The following is a 26,510-nucleotide window of genomic DNA, read 5'->3' as shown; positions in this document are numbered from 1 at the left end:
TGTCTTATTTAATGACAAATTAAAATGTAATACACAACATACTAGTCTATGGCAGCTCTCATGTGTGGGAGAAACAGTTGAAAAGTTTATTGTATACAACCATTTTGTGATTTTTGCTAAACTGTGATATACATAGGGGAACGTGTCTTTAGCCTATCTGCCACGGGTTACAGCTCTTCCTGCAAAAGGCTCAGACAGGTGTGTTGGCATTACCAATGGTGCTTTGATATGATTTGAGGCAAACATTCAAAGTTAAAGGAGGCTTTCTTTTTATTTGGTAGATATTTTGACGGCAAGCCATTGAATCTAAATGTTTATTTGATGCTCGGCAAAGTTCTTGAAACAGTCGAGCAGTCGAGGAATGTGGCAGCTGCAGCCAGAACAAAACTGTACAGATTGTATCACTATTACTTTACCTGTACTTTAACACCCCTATTTAACATTTACAGCATTATATAAACATATCTATATATTGTGTTATAAACTGTGGTTGTAGGAAGATAAGGAAAGGTTTTAACAATGACAGTTTTTTATCAACAACTTTATAATTTATTATGTAACTTCTGTTTTATATTACTACAACTGTTTTCCTCTCTTGTCATCATGGCAATATTACAAACCAACTAATTCCGGCAATCAACAGAAGGTATTACACAGCAGGTTTAGACAAATGATATCTGTCTATTATTAGTGTGTTATAATCCATTAATTAAGTGTTTGATACGTATCATTTAATGAGCCAAAATCTACTCACACCACAGCCTTATTTACAATAGTTAAGTGCAACTTGTTATAATAATGGAAGTGTTTTCAGCATGACTAAGTGATTACTGTTCATGTGTTCAGCAGGTTTGCATGAGGAATCCGCCCTTTAATAACAATGTAAACAAAAAAGAGACGACACTTCCTCTCCATTGTGTTCCTTTATTACCATATTTGTAGAGATAACTTAATCAGGAAGCAAAAAATATACCAGACAATAAAGCACTACAAATCTGAGATAGAAATAACCCCCCAAAAACAACAACCCGCAGCCCCCCCCCCCCCCCCTTCTCTTCTTCACCCTTCGTCGTCTTCTGTGGGTTTATGTGGCGTATCTCTTCGTCCACTGTTTGGCTGTTCGGTCATGCTCCACTCTGTTAGTCGTGTACTGGGTGGCGATGCTTCCCACCAGGGGGTCGGCTGGACGGGAAAATAGGTTTCACATTAAGTTGCTATGCACTTAGAAATAAAACAACAGACGGAGAAAAATACACTAACGGGTTTAAAAATAAAGTCTGCCATTACCATTTTGTTTTGTTGAACTTTTATTTACTCGTTAACAAGAATTAATGTTAGGTACAAAGCAAAATCAAGTGAAGGCTTTGGGTGGCATGTTAGGAATATTAATACTGGTGTCACTACCTCAACTTACCCTTTTTGAAAACCTTCTTTAATAACATTTTGGAGTACATCTCTTCTACCAAAGCATTATCAGACAAGTCCCGTCCTGTCACAACGTTTTAATAAAGCAGCACGAACTAGGCATCGAATGTTTTCTGCATAACTAAATGAACTTTTGTCTGTGGCCCCTGGTTGGCCGGTAACATGCAAATTTGCTTTCACTCTTACGAGCAAACGGCATTTAAAGAGTACGATAGGATGTCCAGATGACGCAGGGTTTCCTGTCAAGGTGGCAGCACCGACAACATTTCACCAGCCAGAGTTTCAGATTACTCTTCTAAAACCCTGGAAATGCTATTAAAGTGAGCTCGAAAGTGATTCAGATGACATTCTGAAGGCATTTGGCCTTAAAGTAGGATTTATTCTCCTGTCTCTCTTTATAAAATATACTTGATGTGACACGGAGCGAGAAGTAGAGCGTAAATAGAGAAGATTTGAAGAAAGCCAGATGAAAAAATGAAAAAAAGCTTCCCTTGAGTAGAACTTTCTATCACTAACAAAATGGTATGATAGATGCTTGTTGCAGCTTGCTCAACTCATAAATCCAACTTTGAACTTGTTGACCTCAGACACTGAACAATTGTTTCCTAACACCTCTGCTTCGCTGTGGAGTTGCTCTAAATACTGAGCGTTGATGGACAGTTCAGCCTCACCTGGGTTACAGTCTGTGAGCAGGGAGCAGATGGACAGCAGCACCTTGGAGATGGTGAGGGCGGGGCTCCAGTTGTCCTTCAGGATGTCCAGACAGATCACCCCCTGACTGTTGATGTTGCAGTGATAGATCCTCGTACGGAAAGTTACCTGCAAAAAACAAAAAGGTGGCGTTCACAGTCAGGGGGAAAAATGTGTTTTCTTATATTGTTCATCGACATATTTGACCACGACAAAGACGCTACAACCAGTTCATGATCCTAGAACAAAAGTCTGCCTTGCCTTGCAGCTTTATCTATTAATTCTCCAACACTATCGTAAAAGCTTTGATTTAAGTAGTCACATGTCAGCTAAACATTTTTGATAAATGTAATATTAAATTGTTATAATATATTGTTTGTAGATGTTGTATTAAGACATGGGTTATAAAAGGTCAGTAGGTAAATCATACAGAAACACTTTCAGTATGAAACCTGCAGTCGCTGCTACACTGAACATCTCTACCTCACACACACAGGACATGAAAGCCCTCTGGTGGATGAATAGAGGTACTTCTGAACGCCAGGAAACACTAACTAGACAGCAAAATACCTCTGCTTTTACACAAACATGACAAATAACTATTCAATAAAAAGGTGAACATTGACCTGCTGAGAAAGATCGGAGTTTTTAACCGTTAATGTTCTGATGAAAAATTGAAAAGTGAGCTGTGGAAATATCAGTGTAGATCTGCAGAACATGTGGAGTCAAATAATGCTTTCATAAAGACCGTCTTTCACACGCCGCTCTGATTCTCAGTGGCTTGTGTGGGTATTTTTAAATCACGGTTCACCTTTGCCTCTCTCACTTAACTAGGCAATTTCCTGCTGATGTTTACACAGTGAACCAAACGTTCCATTCACACAGACAGAAATATAAATCTATCCATAACACGTTATTATTTCATTACCCTACTATATACAAAACACATGTAGGCATTTACATCATTGTCATCCCTATTTGGAGCAAATAACACTTAAAACTAAGGTCTGTCTAATTCAGGGGTCGGCAAGCTTTTTGATATGAAGTGCCATTAAAAAAAAAAAAATGGTATCAGCGTGCCGACGATCGTGAATCATCAACGGGGGGTGGGAGCCTCGCAGCGGGGAAGCAGTGTGTGGACCTGTCAGCGCAACTTACATGATGCCGAATTTAACAAACTGAAATAGAAATAATTGGTTTGAACGGCATAATAATAAGGACGATCGCCCGTTCTGTGATTCTCCAGGGCACACAGATGGCCAGTCCGCCCCTGTGTAGCATGTTATTTCGATGAGAGATGAGCAGATCGCCACTGGGCTTTCAACTAAAGACACAGCCACATTAAAACTGCGGCATTTCTACAGCTCCTTATGGGTACTGCAATTTGTGAAGTGCATTCCTCCGTGGTGAAACGATCAGCACTGCACCACGGAGGAAAGCGGCAGAAAATCGCCTGGAGTTAAAGAGAGCGGGGCTGCGTTGCGTGCATGGCTTCCTTCTGCAGGTAACGGGGAGGAACTCTGGCGGCGGTCTCGTTCAGGATCCGAAAATACAATTTAAATATTTTGCACACTTATTTCACTTATTCCTGGTGTGCCACTGGTTACGGTGGCACGCGTGCCAGGGGTTGCCGACCTCTGGTCTAATTCAGGGTATATGCAGGAATCCTGAAGCCAAATGTAATTCCTTTTAAGACCTTCTTTAAAGACCCTTTCCATACATTTTAAGACCTCATCACCACTTTGAGTTTTAACCGGTTACACTTTACCTCACATTTACTATATACAGCATTGATTGTCCTTCCTCCTTATCTTCCAACCATTTGGAAATGCCGTTGAATATTTTTTTAATAGCCTTAATTTTCGCTAAATTGATTTATCAACTTTTAATACTTTTTAGGACCCCGCGGACACCCTGTGGTGTCAGGTCAGATCTCAACCTTCATTATGATATCAGTCTACCTTGTAAACTGATTACAGGTAAAAGGATTTCTGTCTAATGGAAGTGCATTTTCTTCTGAATCTCTGGCTTTGTTATGTGAACTGAAGCTATGAAGTTTATATTACAGGAATCCCAATTGTTATCATGTCGTTTCATTTCAGAACAGCAACAACAAAGTTGGACTATACTTGTGTGGTGACCACAGTCTGAATGTGTGGCGCTAGCCGACATGTAGTAATATAACAATACCTTGGGGGGTTTGAAGGGGTAGTCAGGTGTGAAGGCGATGTCCAGGAAGAAGACCCCTCCCTCGTACACGGAGCCCGGCGGTCCCAGGATGGTCGACCTCCACTCATAGATGTTGTCTCCTTTGGGGCCAGCACTGCAGGCACAGATACAGATGATCACTTAAAGCATCAAAAACAACTTCACTATCCGTAATGCAACTTCTAACACGATGATTCTCTGACTGAAAGCATTACACTCATCTGAAATGTCAACATACAATTAATCTGCTACTACGCACAATGATTCATATTTGAAAACTTTGAGCATCAATGTTTTTCTCATCTTTCATGGTCAACAGTGTTAACTATTCTTTATTACACTGTCTTATCTTTTACGCAGAGGCAGAAAAACAACATCAGGGAAAACAAACGGACCATAATAAAGTTCATCTCATACTAAATACAGCATAATAAACTAAGTTAGAGGAAAAAAACGACACCCACACACCAAGGAAGACAGTCAATATTTAAGAAGGCAGATTATAGGTTTCTGTTGCTTCAAAAGGAGGGAGCTGGATCTACATCAATCAATGAAGAGTGTGCTACAGTATGAAAGTCACACATTCATTCATGTACCGTGCATCACATGAAGAATCGCTAACAACTAAAGCTCACTGGCAGCTCACTGGAGGATGTGGGCGTTGTTTTTTGACGTCTTCAAAAAGGCATTGAACCAAAAGCAACTGCCCCTTTCCATTCAAGATCTGCACAATGTAGGATTAAAGGGAAATTGCACCAAAACAAAGCAAGTTCACTCTGCAGGAGAACACTGAAAACATGTGCATCACTTCTGAAGCTCAAAATGATCAAGGGGGAAAACCTCATTGGATTCTTTTAACTGCACGGCCTTTGAAGGGTGAATGCAAATCTAACATGTTATGCGGCAAATGAATAATTATAATTGTAAAATGAAATGCACTCACACGAGTACATTTCAAAGATTATTGGTCATAAAAGTGTAATTTTTCTTTTTAAATGTGGAGTGATGAAAGATTCATTTCCCTCGTGCATCATTCAGAAGATGCCTCAGTTCAAAGCAAATCCCCAGCGATGTGTCTATGCGTCATGATCTGTTATCTGTATTGATTTCTCCTCAAAGCAGCCCGGCCTTTATCCCTCTTACATGCAGAACATGTGGTATCGAACCCCCTGGGGTCGTGAGCACAAGACATCATAATATTGATCCAAACTGTCGGGGGAGGGGGGGGGGGGGCAGATGTTGTGCACTGCTGTGCTTTTTGATCAACGTTAACACGTTTGGCAGTTTCAGCTACAGTAGTGAAAGTCGATCCAGAAAGCGCAGTTTGGACTATTTAACTTAAAATTACTGGAAATATGACACATGAAAAATGTCCATCATATTAAAAACTTTGAGTTCAAGTGGATGATTTTAATGATGTGACATTCCCTCTCAGCCTTAAACACCATTTCACTCTTATCAGCAGTCATGATAATCCATTAAGGCACATGTGTCAAACTCAAGGCCCAGGGGCCAAATCAGGCCCTTGGTGGATTTCATTTCGGCCCGCAGGATCATTTCGAATTACTATTAGATCTGGCCCGCCGGTATATTGCACGCACACCTTCACTCCATCCTGAGGGTTTCCTCCTCTCAGAGCCTGAGCACAAACATTGATGAATTTGCACCCGAGATGAGATGCCAAGTATCTGGCTTGAACTGCATCACAGAGCAGCACACTGAGATTACATGGATGTTTCCTTCTGCACTTTATCTCTTGAGACAACAGGGCATGTTTGTTTTTTTCTTTGAGGGAAATAGTTTTTTTGAAGCTGTTGTTGGCCTGAGGAAAAATGTAATCATAAGAAATGAAGCTGCAGATAGAGCCATAAGATAGACCCCTCCAGAAAAACGCGATTCTGTGATCGCAGAATTTACCGCATAATCAGCAAAATGGCGCAGATTTTTTAAAAGGCCGCATATTTATCAAAAGGCCGCATAATCCCCGCATTTTTCCACACAAAGTTGAGGGGAAAAAAAGTTAACTCGTCTTGACGTCATCAGCTCGCGCATCACAGAATGTAAACAACACTGTATAGAGTGAACGTGTGGAGCTCACACGATAGAGAAAATCTAATCCATCTCATTTACCGACGAACATTTCTACTAAAGACCGGGCAAAAAGTGGGGGGAAACTATTCTGCACCCCGTGCAACTGTGTGTTGGAGCGTAAGAGAAAATCGACGGTGGCGACCCACTTTGATTCATTCAAACATTCGAAAATGCTTTCTGCTGCTGCGGACAAGAAAGCCATTCAACTCACATTCACCGAGGCATCAACCTCCAAAACCCTTTCGAGGGCTACAAGAAACGAAGTGAGTAGCCTACAAGATTGAAGCTGGTCAGATAACGAACGAGTAAATGAAAACAGAATGAGGCCCTCGACTAGTGTATTTGAGTTTGACAGCCCTGCATTAAGGGATGCAACAGAACATACTGATAGAGGATCCATTCATGGAGCTTCATATAGTTATGACAGTGGTGCAAAGAAGCCTTTTCCATCAATCAAAGCACTAAGTCACGTGTATAGTTTCAGTACAGCTGGCTATCTTTCATGGCTGCAATATGAAAATGTGTTCAAGATGGAAACTTTGAGCGGAACAGCTTGAACTTCTGGGGATGCAGCTGCAGAACTCATTACTGTACAACTTCAGATAGAAACTCACAGCCAGTGTTTTTATTTAATGAGATGGATTTTTATATACAGCTGAAATTACTATTCTTTAATAGATGGACAGAACATGTATGTAACAAAATCTAGAGACTGCAGCTTCTCCTATGTGATCATTTTCAGTTTTTTTGAGTTTTCTATTATTGCTAAATGAAATGCTCTTCTGATCAGAAAAATAAGATTTTTTTTTTTCATAAGCTGAATAAGAAAAATATCTGATGATTAGGATGACAATAATTATTGGTTGCAGCCTTTTTAAATCAACCAATACATTAATAATCCACACAATATATTTGGCAATATTGACAGTGCTTTTGGGGACTTTGAACAACTGCTATCATCAACCATCTGTTGATTTAAAGCTGTACAATAAACACGTTTGAGCCAAATAAGAAATAGCCAGAAAGGAACACAAAAATACTCTGGTCTTTAGTTAATTAATTTAAATAGATTAAATGCGGATGTGCTACATTCCTCCTCCATAACAAGCTTGAGTTGAGATTTTTTTACATTATCTCAACTCAATTCTACTGATATTCTGCACAAACTGTGCCGTTGTATTTACTGTATGGTGTCCTTACTGTAAGGTAATTATTATATTTACAGCACTTGGGCTCGACCAAAAATCGTTTTTAAAATGTGCTATATAAATAAAACTTGATTTGATTTGAGAGTTGAGATTTTTTTACATTATGAACATTTAGGTAATTACATATAACATTATCATATAATATGAGGTCAATTTAACATGGCTTTTAATCCATCATGTGCCGGGGCAGGTATTGTGTTAAGCTGTCACACTTCATTGTTGTAATTAGGTAGTCCATTATGAATTTGCCTAAATGACAGAAGCCTGTTTGCTGAAAGTGCTGTCGTCCTTCAGCTGCAGTCATCCGTCATTAATCCACTATTCAAGTCATTAACTTAACCAAGAACTCCATCATGCTGCAGTCATGATCGGCACAGAAACAAATCCCCGTCTGAGTGTCACTCAAAGCTTCAATTGAAATGTTCAGCTCTTAAGAAGGAAAGCTTGTAAAAGGGTTTACTAGGAATTCATATATATATTTATATATATATATATATAAAATCACTGAATCGTAAAAGCAAATGTTGTGAGTGCGCGTCAATTTATCAATTCATATACGTTTTTAACATTTTAAACAGCTGTAAGCACACACTCACACCCTCTGGTGAGCGGGAGGGTTCATCTCAAGGAGTTTTTCCAAATAGATATCTACAATTTAAACAAAATATTTGTGCTATGTTAAGTCAAACATTTGCTCATGCCGTGCTCTCCCCAGCAGCAATATAAACAGACTACGTCCAAATGAAGGCTGGTTGTCTGTAAGGTTGCGAGAGAATAGAACTGCTATATTTTCCCGCTCAGGCTGTGAAGCAGATGTTTTTAACATGATAGAAAGTCTAAAGAAACAACAGAAAAATCGAAACAGAAAGACTTTTCTTCTAAATTATGCAACTGTGACAACAAAGCTGTTTTCTTCAAGTTAGCAACAAATATCCAGACGGTGGACATTTTTTAGATGATCTGTGGCCTGAGGTGGCTCGTCTGATCTCCTGAGCCATGAGGAGAAAGATTGCTCTGTTTATCATTTCTCCTTTGACAGGAAGGTCAGAGGTCAGAGGCAGCCTGGAGCAGGGATGGCTTCAGTGATTTGCCTCAGGACCCTGCAGGAGGGAGGACACCTGCTGCGAGGGGAGCTTCAACCCAGACGGTCTGCTTTTAATAATAATAATAATAATAATAATAATAATAATAATAATCTTTCAAATCTCCAAATGAAAGAAAGCCTAGCTGCAGTCCCAGCCAAGTCATCATGCTTAATAACATATCAATATATATGTATTGTGTTGCAAAGCCAAACATATTCAGATTATTACCATATAGTGAAACGATGAGAAGCAGTTGAGGAGCTGTGCCCACCAATGAAGATTTGATAGTCGAAAGGTTGCAGGTTAGTTTTATATCATCGACTAACTGATTCATTTTATAGGCTATAGATACCATGACATGTCATCAGTTCCGAATGGACTTTAAAAGAAAAATGCCACCAGCGACGACACTAAGTAATGAAAGCAATCCATATTTATTATTGTTTCTTAGCACCGGTCTTTAAAAAATGTAACAGTGTTATATGTCTTTGAGGATTGCATAATTAAAATTCCAGCAAGCCTAAGAATAGATTTGGTCTAAGAGCATCTTCCCTTATAATTAAAATATCATGTGTAGTTATAGCAGCATGTTACCTTGCACAGTGAGGAATGATCACAATTAATAAGATAGGATAGTGGGATACGGATGAGTGCTTAGTGTCTCAGTTGGGGTATTACTACAATGAGTAAAGGGAGAGAACTAGTGGGATCAGTGTTCTCCTAATGAGTACACTAATGGACAGACAACAGACTTTAAATCAAAGAGTGAAGCCCACCTGCAGTTCGGCGGAGGGTCCAGTGTAATATCAGCCAGCTCTTTCTGAATCCTGCACACAATGAAATAAAAATCAGTCACTGGCCCAACATCATTCCTCAACATAGAAAAACATGATCATTATAATGATGATATGTGATGTCCTTTGGCCACGGTGAAAATGTAAATAGATAAAAAGGTATCATTGATATCTGATCTTCTGAGCTTTGATTTACATTTTGGATTACAACACATCACTTTGTGAGGTGTCTTGTGTAAATGCAGAGCAACATTGATTGTGAAAGAAAGATATGAGTGTGAGAGGTTTGGTTTCAATATTTTCCCAGGGGAGAAAAAGGAAGTTCTGAGCCACTCATTCACATCTTGTCACACATTAGAGTGTGTATGGCCAGATGAAGCTAGTTTCTAGTAAGAATTAGTGGAACTAGTTTTCCTAGTCTTCCTCTTTTATGATGGATTTCTTCCTCCATGACAGATGAATGATAATGCCTGGTAGAAGTATTAGGAAACATTGCTTGTTCCTCTGAAATTGACAGTTCATGTTTCTGCATTTTTCTTCTATCAAACTTTATTGCAGATGCTTGGGAAGTATCACAATGACTACTCATGTATTCATGCAAAAATATTAGCTAGAAGCGACCAGTTTGTTTAACATTTTGGGTGTTTTTCTTCCAAAAAGGAAATCCTAAAATACTCCCAGAAAGAAAATCAGACTGATTTTGGCTGTCAGAATATACAAAATGATTCATTAATAAACAATCTGTGGATTTATTTTTACCTTTTGGCGCTGGTGGAAAGCAGTTTGGAGGTCTTGCTCATACTGGCTTTGCTCTCCCGTTTCTTTTTGCAAAACGTGTCCCTCTGTCTGGTTTGGCTGGAAGAAGGCGGTGATGAAGAAGAGCTGGTGCTGGCACGAGAATCCTCATCCGACATACCGGTTTGGATTGGAGAAGAGCCGGGACCTGATGGATAAAAACAAGAAAAGCAAAAATACACTCAGTAAAAAACCACAGCTGCAAGAAGGTGGAGTAGTTTCATAATGATTTCAAACCAAAACAAAATATTCCCTCAGTGAGGCCACAATAGCTGATATGTTTCATAATACACAAGCTAATTTCACTATATATAAACATTCATTTGCATATTTTCATGAGCAACTGCTAGTAGAGTAGAATTAAACTACATTTACTTAATACCTTTTGTTACTTTGCAGGTTTGGATTAATGATCTGAAATATAAACAGCAATTGAATAAGACTTTCATTACATCTGGAGTAACATTCACAAGCTACCCTGACTTATGCAAAGTAATTCACATTTGCTGCACCTTTACCAGCTTTGATAAAAACATCAATAATTATAACCAAAACATACATTAGCCAATGTACATAATGTGCACATTTATTGTTGTTACTTTAGGTATGTATGGCAATATTGTTGTACTTTAAGTGAAGTAACATTTTGAATGCATGACAATTACTTGTAACAGAGTATGCCTGCATTCTGGTAGTTTTAGTGTTATTCAAGTACAACCTCTGAGTACTTCATAAACCAGGGGAATTGAAGACTAGTTATGCAGTGTTTATTGTGTGTGTGTGAGGGGGCGTCACACACGGCAGGTAGCTTCTGCGCTTTAATTTCCACATATTTATCGTTAGCTAACGTTTCCGTGACGGGGAACGAAATGCCGTTAGCCAACAAGCTAGCGAAGTGCACAGTTCACACATCCAAGTTAACCACTTCACACCTGTAAACTCAAGACCATAGTTATTATATCCTAATACATGTAGAGGTTTAGTAATCTCTTGGTGACCCTGGCATAAACACGGCTACCTGCAAAACGGTTGCCCCCCTCCCCCTTTAACTCAACGAACACCCAGGCCCTACGACTTAAGGGATAAGACTACTTCTTGGAACGGCGTGGGGAAAGCTGCTTGCTAAGCATCCTTCACAAGTGATCGGACAACCGGGTAACCGTAACATAAACGTACACATGGATTGCATTAAGAGTTAAACACAACGTTACAGCGATGTACATAAAAACAGACCGTTTAAAAATACATCCATAGGCTACAAATGACAACGAGACATTAAACGCGTCAGACAGCAGCCAGGAACAACTCCGTTCCAGCACATAGTCGGAGCCCCTTTTCCGTGCAACCAACTAACCACGACCGTGTTGTTTCTTTTCACGCAACAAACTGACCTTCGACTTCACTTGGAAACACACACTGGCAGCAGACCGAACTGCTAACTTTGACCATTCGGTAAAATGTCGTCCCTAGATCATCTATTTGTTCTCGCTAATTAAACTTACCCAGTCTATTGTGTCTGGACCTCCGCCACAGTCTAGGCTGGCTGGTGCCTGTCGCCCTCTGCGGAACGGAAGTAGCCTACCGCGGCTGCAGTGGGCTGTACGGCCCCGGTCCTAGACTGGAAACAAGACAGTTTACATTATGACGACTTTAATACAGATTAACTAATGTGTTCATTCAATTTAACTGATGTATTGTTATCTAAACAGCATTTTGCTCCGGCACATTTGTTTGCAAAAGTAAGTCGGTCTTTGAGTTACATTAACTTCAATATTTGAGCAGATGGTGGTCTGATTCAAGTCTAAACACCAAATAGTTTAATCGATTAATCAACACATGCTAAATACATAATTGTTTCATTCGTTTTTTTTCTTTTTCTATTTGATAAAAAAAAAATTAAACTTACAATTTATTAGGTGATGATAATTACTAGCCACTAATTCAATGCCATTTCAATGAGATGATCTGGAAAGGATGATCTGTTATTTACTATAGTCAGGGAGCTAATCTAGACCTTCAGCAATGACTGTTGCTGCATCACTTGCCACAGAAACTGAAAAACCACTTAAACTGAGCGGGTCTGACTCATGTCTAAGAAGGTATTATGATAGGGCCAGTGAATTGAAAATATTCATTGCTGGAAGCTGCAGCCCGAAGAGCCCACTTGAAATGTGAATGATATGTCTAGTTTGTAATTTTGTAATGAAGAGCATCAATTCTCTGCACTTTCTGCATCCTTCATGTGCAACCAACCTTTCAAACCCATTTCATTTGAACTGCATCATGGTGCAATTATTGATAAATGACATATTAAGAGATTTGTAAGCTGGAGCAGGTGCTCTAAAGCAGTTTAACGAGTCGTGCAGAACATTATGTAGGCTACTATTACCTGCTGGTGGATGTGTGTGTTTAAAAGGTTAATCTCTAATTCCGTACACCGCTGGGTAAATATTTTTGACAGTATGTGCTCATCTTTAACCCTTTTAAAGTCCTGAATAATGTATTTCCCATTTGTACTCTCTTAAATTACAGAACGAATAAACCTTTTCACACCTCATCTGTCTGCTTCAACACTTTATTGAGACTGTAAAACTGAGTAAAACCCAGGATGCATGATTCACAGTGAATCCCGATGGGCAGGTCGGATAAATCACTAGAGCATTTTGTTTCCCAACTTCAATTGAAAATTGAAATAACTTTACTCTGCAATAGACTGACACCCTTGTTTACCTATAGCATGCTTTGTTCAGATCATGACATATTTAAGATTGTCAAGGTACTGTTCAGAATTAAATAAAGCATTTAAAATCTTACAGAGCGGTAACATCAAGAGTTGTATCTCTGTTGAAAAGGTTGTTGTGTGTTAAGGTTCTGTGCTTTGACATGTTTGTGGGGGTTAGGCTATAACCTTTTGAAAAGTGAGCTCATGCTGGTCGGGTCAAGTGACTTGGATCTGTTAACATTGTATCAGTCTCATTTAAATGTCTTCTGAAGTGTTTTGGTGAGTGTATCTAATTTATTTGTCTTTTTACAAGGAATGACCCATCAATAAAAAGGGGTGGCGTTTTAAGCAGATTTATGACAATACATGTTCAGTATAAATATCCTGGTTTCTAATACAGGCTTACAATGTAAGTGCTGCATTTTATTTAAAGGAAACAGGTGAGCATCAACATGCAACAGTGAGTGACTGCATTATAAATGTTTGTATTCTTTGCCAATGGCTATTCCACTTAATGTTGGGTTAAGTTATGCTTCTTGAAATCTTACCTTATAAAGCATCAGTTGTCCCATTTGTAGATATTTTTGATGGACCACAAATCTGAAGTCAATTAGCAACTTTTAGCGATTTTGGCACAGCTGTGCTTTTGAGTTAAATACTATCCTCGACCTGCGAACATGCTCACGATGCTTAAATGCTGATGTTAAGCAAGCTTAGTGTTTACAACTCCAGTTTAGTTTAGTGTGTTAAAACGCTAACATTCTGTGACAAACACTAAATACAAATTACAGCAAAGCCTGGTGGGAATATCATTAGTTGTGCAGCTTTTTTTAAACGAAAAGGCCTTGTATTTGAAAAACTACTTTGAAATATATATTAATCAGGAACTAACAAGAGACATCGCAGACCTGGATTATAGTTTAAACACAATCATAGACTATCATGGAGAACCGTTCATGAGTTTCTCAGGTATGCTGCATGCAGGAGACTCACAAATGAAAACATCACACCTCCTTTATGGAGGTAATAAAAGCTACAATGTAAGGCATGAGTCATAATGAGCTACCAAAGCAGGCATCTGATAAGAACTTTATTATATTTGAGCTGATGTTTCAGATTGTAAAGTTTTACAATCCGGCGTGTGAGACTTTAAGCTGTCCTGAGCTGTGTTAGAAGATCAGTGAAGAGGTGTAAATATTTGAGGCTGTAGTCAAACACAAATCCCAGACAGAGCCGAGCGTTTTCTCACAAGCCGACCACAGTGTGTTTTATTGGGTGCTTCAGTAATACAAGTGCACAACAAACCACTCTGCAACTGCAGAGGTGGCGGGTAGCCAGTAAATATACAAGTCCTGCCTCTTTCACAGGCAGACCTATACTTTTGTGGTCTGCCTCAAAAGCCTTTGAAAAAATACATACAGTACAAACAAAATCAGAGGAAGTTCAAACGCATGAAGGATCTATTGACTTAAACCTTCCTGTTCCATGCAGATAACATATGACAAATACAAAACAAGGAAAACAAAGTAAAAGCATATATTCTGCATGTTTGTTCCAGGTGCCACTAAGAAAATGAGAATACATACTGTATAGCTGAAGGACGAGGAGGATGATATTTATAATATGTGTTTTTTTTTTCTCCAATACAATACTTCCAACATTCAGATATTGGAAAAATAAAAATCCCAATCTACTCTTTGTATAAAAAAAGAAGCTTTCAAGTCAACAAGGAACAAAGGAATTTTTTTTTGTCTTATTTGATTTTTTTTAACACAGAAAAGGTAGATAAAATGTTGGTGTTGAGGAGGAAAAGGAGGCAGGTGAAAGGAGGGCAGGTTTACCGTCGCACTTAGTGAGTGTGCTTTGACAGACTAAGGGTGATAGAGAGAGGTAGAGAGAGGTACAGTGAGGGGGGAGGGAGGTAAAGGGGGGGGGGGTGGTTGGTAGTCTATGTGGCGTATCTCTTCGTCCATTGTTTGGCTATTCTGTCATGCTCTGTTCTGTTGGTCAGGTACTGTGTGGCGATGCTCCCCACCAGAGGGTCAGCTGAAAGGTAAATAAACAGAGACATTATTAAAATCATTAAGGATTATCAATCACTAAGCAGGAGTCACAAACAGTGGAGCTACTGTTAACAAAAACAACTTTCCCAAAAATGTTTATCCTCTCAGGCTCAGATTATGTAAACGTTAGTGCAAGGGAGAAAATGAGTTATAAAACAACATTTTCTATTGGCTCTTTTGAAACTTGAAAACAAGGACAGTATTGGTTATACATACACAAATATAATAAATCTGCCAACACATTTTGTAGATGATAAACGTTCATCAACAAGCTATAACTATTGTAGCGCATATTACATCCTTGAAAATGTAAGGACCATTTTTGCCATCCTCTTTTTTTGAGATTCCTTTAATTGTACAATTTGCACATTTGACTATTTATAAAGAGCATTAGAACTATGGTCAAAATTGATTCCTTTAAAGTGGACCTATCATGCTATATTTGAATAATATATTGTAGGGCCATACCTATATAAAACATGTCTGTGAAGTTTTCTTTTCAAAATACCAAATAGATCATGCATTTTAGCCATGCCTCATTTCGCTCTATTTGCTCTTTTCCAGCCCTGTTTTTGCAAGGTCCGTTTCTGTGGCAAATGAGCTGCAACTGACCACGCCCCCCTGCAAAGGAGGGGGGTGAGGCACGAGTGTCATGTTACCATGCTGTTACCATGCTGTTACCATGCAACGCAACCTCTCATTCCCCTGATAGGTGGAGAGTGGCCCATATAGGCGGAGCTCCTTGTTTCTGACATCAGAACAATTTCAAATCTGTATCAGTCGGTATCAGATCCAATGCAGCCCCGTTTTTAGAGATTTGGGTACAGAGGAAAAGTGAGAGGGTTGTGTTTTCTGACACTTAGTGAGTTCCCTGACACAACGGGGACACATATTCATGTATAAAAGACGTACTAAAGTGCATTTTGAATGATAGGTCCCCTTTAAGTTCCTCCTCATTATTAACCATGATAGATATAAATGTCATTTGATTTCATTCAAGATCATATAGCAGACTCATGTAGTTTCTAAACTGTACAGAGTTTTGCCTGGGGGAGAGATGCAGCGTTCATTTTATTATGGTCTGGAGACCTTCAAGTAGACTTGATTACACTGTCTCACATTCAGCTGTATCAATAGCCAGTTAATCATATTAAAGGCTGAGACAATCCCCTACAGGAGCAGCAAAGACTCTAGGGAGAAGGGAAGGCGGTAAAATTACAATAAAACCACCATCTTGCAGGTTAATTCCCTGTACTCCCATTATGCTCACATATATGGCCATCTTACATCTTTACAAGGTGGACCACTGACCCAATTATCCCTTCACAAAGTCCCGAGCTGTCTTTCTTTCACACACATTCTCCAGCCTGCACGATATTTTGTTCTTAAGCCAAAAAAAGCCTAAACAGATCATCAGTTTTCTTATATTTAGGGTATATGACAGGATGATATTAGTTTTTCATTGTAGCTGCTCTGTCAGCAGCTCCTTTGCTTTTCTCGGCTATGAAAATGTGGTTTTATTATTTACAGCTTCAGCCCCGAGACGGTGCCAAAGACCTGTCAGTGTTGGACAGCATTGAGAAACCATGAGGGTTTCAATTGGTCATGGCTTACGGTACTTACTACACTTTTAACAGTCTGGAAACATTATTCTTGACTGCATTAAACAATGCCTTCAGCAAAAATAAACATTACACAGAACAAATTTAAAAAGAGGTGGATAAAGAGACAAAATAACGTCACTAAATGATCACAATATAAACATCTAACGGTCGTGCAGAGAGCTGCAGATCTCACCTGGGTTACAGTCTGTGAGCAGGGAGCAGATGGACAGCAGCACCTTGGAGATGGTGAGGGCTGGGCTCCAGTTGTCCTTCAGGATGTCCAGACAGATCACCCCCTGACTGTTGATGTTGCAGTGATAGATCCTCGTACGGAAAGTTACCTGCAAAAACAAACATGCTACAGTTTAGAGATTTGAAAACAGAATGTTCTCAATTTAGCCAAATACAAGAAAATAGGACTGCCACAACGGTGGAAATTGTGGTGCATAGATGAAAGGATGTATATCTATAATTATAGTTGTTTACTCTTTACTGGAACGAAGAAGAAAATAATTATGAATAAACAATGATACAAATAGTAAAGATATCACACTTTCCCAGAGCTCATGGTGAATCGTTTTCATTGCTTGTTTTTGCAAACAAACAGTCCAAAAACCAAATAGATTCATATTCACATTCATTTATAGAAAACGAAGAACATTTGAGAAGCTGAAACGTTTGCTCATCAGAGTAGTTTGATTTGATTGGAGTGATTTATTGTTTTTCAGAGTGTCACTGAGAGAAAGGTGGATTTTTAGGAAACAGGAGCTTTGGATTCAACCAATTGGCTTTCACATTTTGTTGTGAAAAACACTACTTTATTTTGTTTGAATTCAACCTATAAGTTATAGGGGATGATCACCTTCTTTTTCACTTATATTCAAACAGAGCCATGTACCTTCTTGATAGCTCCACTGATGGCCATTTAACAATATTAGTTCATGTGTCTGGATGTGTATGTAGCCACACATGATGTATAAAAGGACTATAAAGTGAAACCTGTCTTATTTGGATTCTCTGGGTATGAAAACAGCATTTACTATTTTTTTCTTTCATATCAAGCAACACCTTTGATTCTCAGGATATTTGAATACATCAGACCAACAGAGGGCAGCATGGTGTAAAATCAAAACACAACAGTTTTGTTGCCTCTGTGAAAACTGGACCCCATTGTTACACCCAAGTGTACATTAAATCCTTTACTGGTCAGTACACCACACAGTTACAAACAGTGACCCATAACAAGTAGACTAATGTTACCGTGATTTATTGGAAACCTTGATCACCTCAAACACCCTCACAAACCAGCCCACTGCTGTGTCTGCCGTCTGTCTCGGCTCAGATTTGAGCTTGACATCCGTTTGGTTTCTGACACTCGACACCACTGTCTGCCTCCGCTGCTCCAATCACCAACATCTGGCCTCGCTGACCCTGACCCTTCGGAGGAAACCTCTAATGAGCTTTGGCATTCCCAAAAATCACACGGGGGCAGGACGTTATAAATAACCAACACTGCACCCCCACCCCCAGCGCCTAACAGAGCACAGAGCTCCTCTCCTGGCCTGCGTTCAGAAACAGAAACACATCCACCTGGCAAACTTGTCGTCTTTTGTTTGTATTTTAGAGTCTTGAGATTCAAAGTCGGATCCTGGATCCAAAAGCCTGAGGTCTGACTGCATTCAGCAACTGCAGTTCAGTGGAGCGTTTCTATACAGAGTGAGTGCATGGAAGCTACTGGCCGAAGGGATAGTGCGCGTGCGTGTGCGTGTGCGTGTGTGTGTGTGTGTGGAGGGCTTTGGCTGCAGATCACAGTGTGTCGGAGGGGTAGGAGGTATTGGAGGGGGCGGAAACACTCAAGTCCCTCTGGCAACAAAAAAGCTGGTCCGGAGCCTGTGGATTTGTTTGAGTCTGCTGTCAAACACAGAGCTGGTGGTTACACAGCACAAAGAGCGAGAGAGAGGCAGAGAGGAGGGCAAGGGAACATGGGGAGGGGTGTCCGTAACAGAGGGGAAAATTAAGGCCAAGTAAAAGGGTAATAGGGTGCATCGCAAACCAAAGGGAGATTGGTGCTGACAGTCTGCGTTGTGTTGAGACATCCCTTAAGTTCTCACCACATAAAACAAATAGACGCTAAGCATCGAACAGGATTTGAGCTCAAATCAGGACAATAGTTAAAGAAAGGGTAAAAAAAAATGCAAATTAAGCAGTAGAGTGTCGAAAAGCTGCAGTGCGGGTCCCACACCTCACCAGTGTGATTTAATGTGCTCTCCTAACTTACTTTCGCCTTTATACTGCTGTCGCTCATAAAAGTCACCCTACATCAGGCCTTCCACTCATTTATCTCCTGTACCCGCTTATCCTGTAAAGCCAAGGATCCCATTTATGTGCCTTGGAGTTGACTTGTACTCGGCCATCAAACATTTGAACTATATGATTTGGCAAGAAAAAAAGCTGACTCATAATTACACAACTTTACAGGCTATTATAGGCTTTTTCGCTGGGATTACCTTGAGCTTGGCGCAATCTGTCTGCGCTGTGTAATTCTCGTCACTCCCTGTCACAACCCCAACATACAATACTGATTTTAAACTGAAGTATGCTATCAGTATGTGAGCTAACAAGTCATCACCACCCTCTGGGTTTCAGCAGTGCATATAATCTCTTCGAGGACACTATCTTTCATTTAGAAAACACAAATAAATACAAAATCGTGTCTGTCTCTCACTGCTGTTTTCTAACTCATATCAAGACTCGTTTGAATGGAAGACAGATGTCTGGACCTACATGATTATGTAAACCAGTAAAAAAAAGTAGGATCCTATCTTATAATTTTAAATTTGCAAACTGTTACCTGATATTGTACATTCTAAAAAGTCTGTGCCGTAGCCTAATCCATTAAACACAGGGCATGACGAAGGGTGGACAGGTTTCTATTCAGTCACGGGGCTGCTTGAAGAAAAACATGACCTATATAATGAAAGATAATGAGTCTGTTCTGATAAGCCTAAAATGCATGGGAAAGGAGACAGACTGTTCATCAGTTTTGTGGTTTCAGTAGCCCTTCCTCGTTACAATTCTTTACTAAAATCTAAAGTTAAAACCCGTCAAAATCTATATATTTTTTTAACCATAAATGGATCACATGACTACTGTGACTTAGAGATCACTCCTGAATTTCAGCATTTTCTCACTCTCACTGCTCTCATCAGTTCTGTTTTCATCCCCAGCCGGCAGCCGTCACAGCGAGAACACCGATAAATTCACTGTTCGCTACCTGCCCAGCATCACACGGCAGACACACAAAGGTGGCGGTAAACATAGTGTCACATTTTGAAACTAAAAAGCTAAACCTTTCTTCTCAGGAGATGAAAGCATGGTGAATATTGGAACAATTCATCAGGTGGCCAGGGACGTGACTCCAGATGAATGCTAATGTCGCTCGGTATCTGCTGGTAATAACAGTCCACATGATCATATGGAGCTGCACAAGGAACATCGGATATAAAGTGAATAGGGTTAGGATTACAGTACGCTGTGTAAGGCGCACATATTTTCTATATAGTATGTCTATTTTATTTATATGTATAGTAAGTCTTTATATTTTACACACACACTTTCTTTAATTTTATCAGCACCATGTCACTATTATTTATTTATATGTACAATTTTAGCACGTTTTTATATTGTCCTGTTCCTGTAAGCCAGTACAACGAAATGTTGTTTTAATAGTACACTGTGTCTTGTTGAAATGACAATAAAGTTGTTATATGTGTAGGCACTTTTAAGTTTTTATGACACCTAAATTGATACTTTTCCATTATTATTTGGGTTATCTATGCTGTATCTTTTTTTTTATCTATACACCCAACATCTATTGTACATCTATTCGTCCTCGAATAGGGATCCCTGCTCTGTTGCTCTCATTTAGGCTTCTTCCATTGTCCCCCGATGAATTGTGGGTTCTCTTTTTGTGAGAGTAGTTTTGTCTGCTGGGAAAGACAGAGGGTATGCTGTAGACACTGGAAAGCCCCCTGAAACAAATGTGTAATTTGTGATAATGGGCAATGTAAATACAATTTCATTTCATAGATTTTTCAGATCCTTAAAATTGCGTTTCTCGGGCCCTGTGCAGGATGTTGATACTTGGTCCGCTACTCAAACATCTTCACAGTTATGTCTACTGGCTGCTGCTGACCTTGGGGGGTTTGAAGGGGTAGTCAGGTGTGAAGGCGATGTCCAGGAAGAAGACGCCTCCCTCGTACACGGAGCCCGGCGGTCCCAGGATGGTCGACCTCCACTCATAGATGTTGTCTCCTTTGGGGCCAGCGCTAGAAAATTGAAACAAAAGCTGCGTTAATATGTTAATCAGCACAGAGCATTGGACTCCACAGCCTGGTGTTCTAACTGCCAGAGGGCTGACAGAGATTTGGGGGAAGGAGCAGCTCAGGCGGTAAATGCCGGCTTCTGACAAGTTAATGATGGAGATTTAGGGAATGCTAAAGCCGTGGAGGTTTGAGGGTTTTCAGTTCAAGGCTATTTTAGTAGGATTAAGATTATCTTTAAAAAAATGTTGATAAGGAGGAAACATTACTTGCTGTTTGGAGTGGCTGAAGCCGGTGAACCAGTTAAAAACGTATAACTGGGAATTCAATAAGGATCGAAAGAAAGTCTTGAGCAAAATAATATATTTACAGGCCAACAAGAGCAAACATGATTTGATATTCAAGAGTTTTTCTAATAATGAGATGAGTATTTATGCTGAAGGTCACATCTGTTGTATAGGCCCAGTAATTAATGCCATTTCCATATTAAGGGCTCCCTCCCCCATTGTTGTTTGTGGTAAGACCCTGAGCTGGCACAGAGCCATGAAGAGAGCAGGACAATGTCCAGATCACAAAGCCCGGGACAATGAACAATCGCTATGATTTCATGTAATTACCAGGGATGGTGTTTATCGCCAACCTTTAGCTTACTGGCAGATGTGCTTACAAATGTGTGTAAGCTAACTTCCCCACACACAGGGTTTGCTTTCACTAAAGCCGGTTGTATTTATTTTTATTCAGACCAATAATCTCAGGCAGAGATCTCCTGTGAAATAACCTCAAACAGCCAACTGTTAAAAGCAGCATCTGGCTCCAAGCATACCCTCGAAAATACAGATCATCCTCCATAAATAGAAGTAAGACTTTAGACATTTCCTTCTTCTTTCAGTATCAGCACATGCAAATTTCCACTAATCTACTTTGCCACTCTTCCACACTGCCCCTCTCTTAAGCCTTCTTTAATTAGCCAATTATGATTACTTCTTCTCTGGGGAATTACTTCAAGAATACACTGGCGATTAGGACGTCGCCAATCTAGACTTGTTGTTCCAGGCACAAAGAGAATATTTTTTGTAAGAGTAAAATAGAATAACAAAAGCAAATAATGTAAAGGGAACACACAGGGTATTGTTTGTGCATATGGAGTACTTTGTACACCTAATATTTAAATTGGTACTGCAGTAATTGATCACTTCCACCAAACACATTGAGGGTGTTTGCTGTATAAGCTGTCAAATGGAGTGTGAAATAGTGTTTTCACATTATAACAATATTCGTTAGGCAGGAACAAACAAAACTGTGTTGCATTTTGGTCGGAGAGAGCAAAAAAAGATCTGAACCATCTACAGGAAATGACCTCAAAATACAAGGATTTATAGCCACACAGAGACAGATGTGGACATGTGATAGCCAGCAGTTACTTGTGCTTGGAAAGCCTGTCATAACAATATAAAGTGAGGGTGAACCGCAGTACAACTGGTGGTCATATTCAGCTGTTCCTACATTCCTCTGTTGTGTTATTTAATAAAAGTTAAATTAAAGCAGAGGGATTCAATATTTCCATCATGCCTTTGCTGGGATTGGAGATTTGACGTCGGGTTGCCAAAATACATTTGTGTTCAATAAATGACCTACTTGAAAGGCTGTTGTTGACTGAGGAAATGTTAGTTCAAATAGTCAGAGGAGTTCCCTGACAAACTAATGAAATCGTCAAACTGCATTGTTATTGTTATTATTAATATTTAGAAGCCCTTTTCAGATGAATGAATATTTTACTTAGAGCCAAGGAGCAATTGATGCGATTGATACTTTTAATATAATTACCATTACCCAAATCTGAAAGACAAATACGTTTGTGATTGCCTTGACGGAAGATACAAGAGATTACCCTTGGGTACCTTCACAACAATTGTAAAATACAGTCTCTGGGTTTGCAATGCATCTGAAACACCACCTAACGTTTACTCTCTGAATGCCTGCTGAGAACAGGCAGCCTTAAAGCATAAGTATAATTCAATTTTACAAACGGCCAAGCGTGCAGATGTGATGTGTGAACGCAAAGATTAAACTTCTCTCCCATGGTCTATATTTTAAATTCTTCACAAAATCACTTATGGCAGCTGTTGAATATATAAGAGAGTATGAAGGAAAGATTGCCTTAAAGTCCACACCATAATCCTATATTTGAATGAGTATCACGTCTCATTGCTGTCTTTGACTACCGCCTTTTCACCCGGTCTTTGATTTTGGCCGCTTAGAACAGCTATAAACACTTCAGATGTGGTCGGACGACATATTCTATAAACATAATCATTTCAAGCAATTCCTGTTTGGCTTGTAATTAGGCGGTGTGTCCCTGACTAATTGACAAATATCTGCTGAACTTGTTGTGAGCCCTCGTCAACCCTCAACACATTACTTTCAACATTTCCTGTGTTGACAGAATCAAATACACAGCTTATTCTCTTCACGCTGAAGCAATCTCCCCTAGGTGTATACACTTCTGTGCCACAAACACACACCCACCCACCCACACCTCAAGGTAACACTTCCATTACCGCTACACTATTCCAACGCTTCCCTGACACAACAGTCAAGAGACGGCTGGCTATTGCATTTCCATACATCTCTCACAGAAGCAGGTGCTCGCTCCCTTGTGAGGCTGATGAGTTTGTAGCCGTGATAATAACTTAGACATGATGGAAGGATAGAGATGAGCGGGCATGGCAGAGGCCCTCGCTCAGCAGAGAGATTGCTGTAGGGGATCTGACAACCACACAAGGGCTGTGGATAAAGGCTAAGTCAATAGCTGAATGTGCATGCCACCGCTGGCTGTTGCTTGGAGACCTCCTCCCCCCGCGGGCTTGGGCGTTCCTGTGGTGCTTTGTTGCATCTGGTTGAGGGCCAGCTCATTCAGGTTCTGACAGTCTCTTGCTTGGCCATTAGTTTTAGCAGAGGTGAGTGGTGTGAGAGAAGCTCGAGTCAAAACGCAGCGTTGCAGGATCACTGAGTGTTCGCATGGGAAGCGTTCGCCAGTCTTTAATTAATGCATGCTTAATGACAGGAGCTAAATAGCTGATGATCCCTTGACCCTGGTTAATAGCTATGCAGAATATTACGCACTACAACTGACAAATTCAATTCACAGTAATCATTGGCTAATTAAAGCATTATATGAATTTGAATTCCACAAGAGCAACTGTCTGTCTTGTCCCGCACTGCTGCAAAGACCTCATTTGGCTTTGAAATATCGGAGCATTGAATCAATGGGAAGTCGTTAAGAAAAACAATATAACACAAAGCCTTGAAATTGAAAGCGAGTCAGATGAATATTCTGTGTCACTCCTGTCTTTTCCCCCCTCTCTCTACGGAAAAACAATCTTCTCTTCGAGCAGACAGATGTGCTCAGCACAAATACATGACGTTAACTGGTGTAACAGTGCTGCTTATGGGCTTTGTTGGAGGCTGTAATAATACTAACCTCTGTGTAAGTAACACTACATCTGCTCTGTCAGCCAAATGCCTTGATTCAGTGAGTATTTAGGTCATTTGTTTCAAGAGTCTGGGATACATTAGTGTGCGGGTGTCCGTGAGAGTCTTGCCACTGCCCTGTCCTAAGAGATTACGCTCATGTAGGAATCCACTCTGACAGCTGGGCTGCTTCCTTTTCAACGGGGCACCAAAATAGAGTCCAATCACAGATTCACACCGCTCTCTTTCTGTGAGGTTTTTTCCCTTACAGTTCCTCTTATTTCTATTTTAAAGGTCACCTATTATGCAAAATCCTCTTTTCATGTATTTTATACATAAACATGTGTCCCCTCTGTGTAAAGAGATGCTTAACGTTTCAGGAACAAAGACCCCCTCTCTTTTTGTCCTGATCCATTTATATAAAAACCTGTCTGAAAATGAGCTGATCAGATTCTGGCCACTTTATGATGTCATAATGATTTTATGGATTGTGTAACCATTAGCCAATGACCAACCAAGGTAACCCCCCCCCCCCCCCCACACACACCTTATCACCTGAATCTCTTCCTAGAGCACCATTGTGTTCTTTTTAACCAAATATCTCTCAGAGGGGCGTGGGGAGTGGCTCCTTATTTTCATCTAAAGTAACAGACAGAGAATCAGCACTTTTGAAACAGGGCTGAAACAGAGGGGATTATGGGATGCTGCAATGATCTGTTTGGTGTTTGGAGCCGAACACTTCAGAGACATGTTTTGTTTATATCTGAGACCTTTAATATATTGATGAAAAACAGAATAATAGGGGACCTTTAAATAGAAACACTAGTGCAGGTCCTTCACTAAACGTAATCAACCCCGGTAAGTAGTATCACCATGTTTCAGTCATAGACTTGTTTGTAGAACCTGTGAGGAAGCGAGTAATCCCACACTGACCTTGCTCAGTGATTCACCTCAACAAAGACTCATCATCGCACACAAGGCTGAGTAAGATTGAACACCTTGAAACTGAGACTGAAAACTTCAGACTGCATTGAGACAGTTTGCAGAAGAGGTGGAATAAGGAAACCTTTTTTAAAATATAAAAAAGGGACACTTTACGACAGACCTACTTTGTAATTGTTACCTTTCATTCTCAATTCCTGAAACCTATCCAAGCTGTAGCCATATTCACAGACAACAGTAATCATTTCCATATATATTGAATGACCTTTCCTACCCCGTGCAGTGTTTGGGACCGGGGTGCCCATTTAAATCATCCACATTGCTTTATTTCATAGGCAGGGTAATCTGCAGATTGGTGCCAATGCAAAAGATAACCTTTATCTAGCGGCATGAGAGCTGCACTAATCTTCGCAAAATCTCTAACTTCTCTCTTCACCTCGAGCCAATTTCCAAATGCATCGGGACTGGGGTTAAGTGGATAAAAGCCATGTACTCACGGGACAGGTCTGAGACGCTCATCATTGAATTAATAAGATAAATTGGTCTACTCTGAGCAAATGTACAGGGATTCATAAATAGGCAAAAATGGATTTCTCATTTCAATTGGGGAATTTAGCATCCACTCAATGATAAGCAGATGACAATGACACAGCAGAATAAAGTTAAGTTCCTACATCAAAGACAACACTGAGAGCAAGCAGCATAAAAACAGGCGGGAGTCAAAAGCCCAGTTGTAGGTAAACAGCATGAACAAACACTCTTGTTTACCTAAAATGAGTGTGGAAGTAATAAGAGTCTCAGGGAAACCTTCATTTAGACAAACAATTTAAAGTGGCCTGTCCGCTGTCAAAGAAACCGCTCCGTAGAGCTCACTGGAAAGACTTCAAAGACATCAAAGAGGAGTCTTGTTAGATCCAGACTGAACGCAGAGGCAGCAGTAGGCTGAAGAACGCAAGAAAATGCAGAGGAGGTTTTTTTTTCTTCTTATTGTCCAGTTATAATAAACTAGCTCTGTAACTCACAGGCTTTTGAAAAGATGATGTTGGGCCATTTGTGAAATGTATTTCCTCATAAAAAAAAGACAACCAAC

The 26,510-nt window shown here is 39.9% G+C and overlaps 2 protein-coding genes across 6 annotated transcripts in view; both read right to left on the bottom strand.

Moving 5' to 3' along the window:
- Positions 1–910: 910 nt before the first annotated feature.
- LOC307047174 (ubiquitin-conjugating enzyme E2 E1) lies at positions 911–11,920 on the bottom strand. Of its 3 annotated transcripts, XM_079693937.1 has the most exons (7): positions 11,799–11,888; positions 10,679–10,710; positions 10,261–10,444; positions 9,484–9,534; positions 4,306–4,438; positions 2,097–2,244; positions 911–1,182 (listed from the first exon to the last, which is right to left on the bottom strand). In XM_079693937.1, exons 3-7 carry the CDS (start codon positions 10,413–10,415, stop codon positions 1,085–1,087), a joined length of 585 nt encoding a protein of 194 aa, XP_079550063.1. In that variant the 5' UTR covers positions 10,416–10,444; positions 10,679–10,710; positions 11,799–11,888; the 3' UTR covers positions 911–1,084. The 3 variants fall into 3 exon arrangements, with proteins under 3 accessions (XP_079550063.1, XP_079550062.1, XP_079550061.1); XM_079693936.1 differs by lacking the exon at positions 10,679–10,710 and having other exon boundaries at positions 11,799–11,920; XM_079693935.1 differs by lacking the exon at positions 10,679–10,710 and having other exon boundaries at positions 11,688–11,816.
- A 2,338-nt stretch (positions 11,921–14,258) lies between these two features.
- Positions 14,259–26,510, bottom strand: part of LOC307047175 (ubiquitin-conjugating enzyme E2 E2) — a 54,016-nt gene continuing 41,764 nt past the window's right edge. For all 3 annotated transcript variants that reach the window (XM_079693939.1, XM_079693940.1, XM_079693938.1), the window contains 3 exons: positions 20,881–21,013; positions 16,879–17,026; positions 14,259–15,064 (listed from right to left, as the gene is read on the bottom strand). In XM_079693939.1, coding sequence (XP_079550065.1) covers positions 14,967–15,064; positions 16,879–17,026; positions 20,881–21,013 — 379 coding nt within the window. In that variant the 3' untranslated portion in view covers positions 14,259–14,966. The remainder of the gene's footprint in view (positions 15,065–16,878; positions 17,027–20,880; positions 21,014–26,510) is intronic.

The sequence above is a fragment of the Notothenia rossii genome (assembly GCF_949606895.1).
Source record: "Notothenia rossii genome assembly, chromosome: 7".
NCBI lineage: Eukaryota > Metazoa > Chordata > Actinopteri > Perciformes > Nototheniidae > Notothenia > Notothenia rossii.
This window is presented reverse-complemented; position numbering and strand designations above follow the sequence as displayed.

Excerpts from the sequence above, each read along its gene's own strand:
- LOC307047174 (XM_079693935.1), bottom strand. The coding sequence starts at position 11,745 with ATGGTCAAAGTTAGCAGTTCGGTCTGCTGCCAGTGTGTGTTTCCAAGT. Across the intron at positions 10,445-11,687 it reads GTTTCCAAGTGAAGTCGAAG|GTCCCGGCTCTTCTCCAATC; the intron begins GTCAGTTTGTTG and ends TTTATCCATCAG. Across the intron at positions 4,439-9,483 it reads GACCCTCCGCCGAACTGCAG|TGCTGGCCCCAAAGGAGACA; the intron begins GTGGGCTTCACT and ends CTGTGCCTGCAG.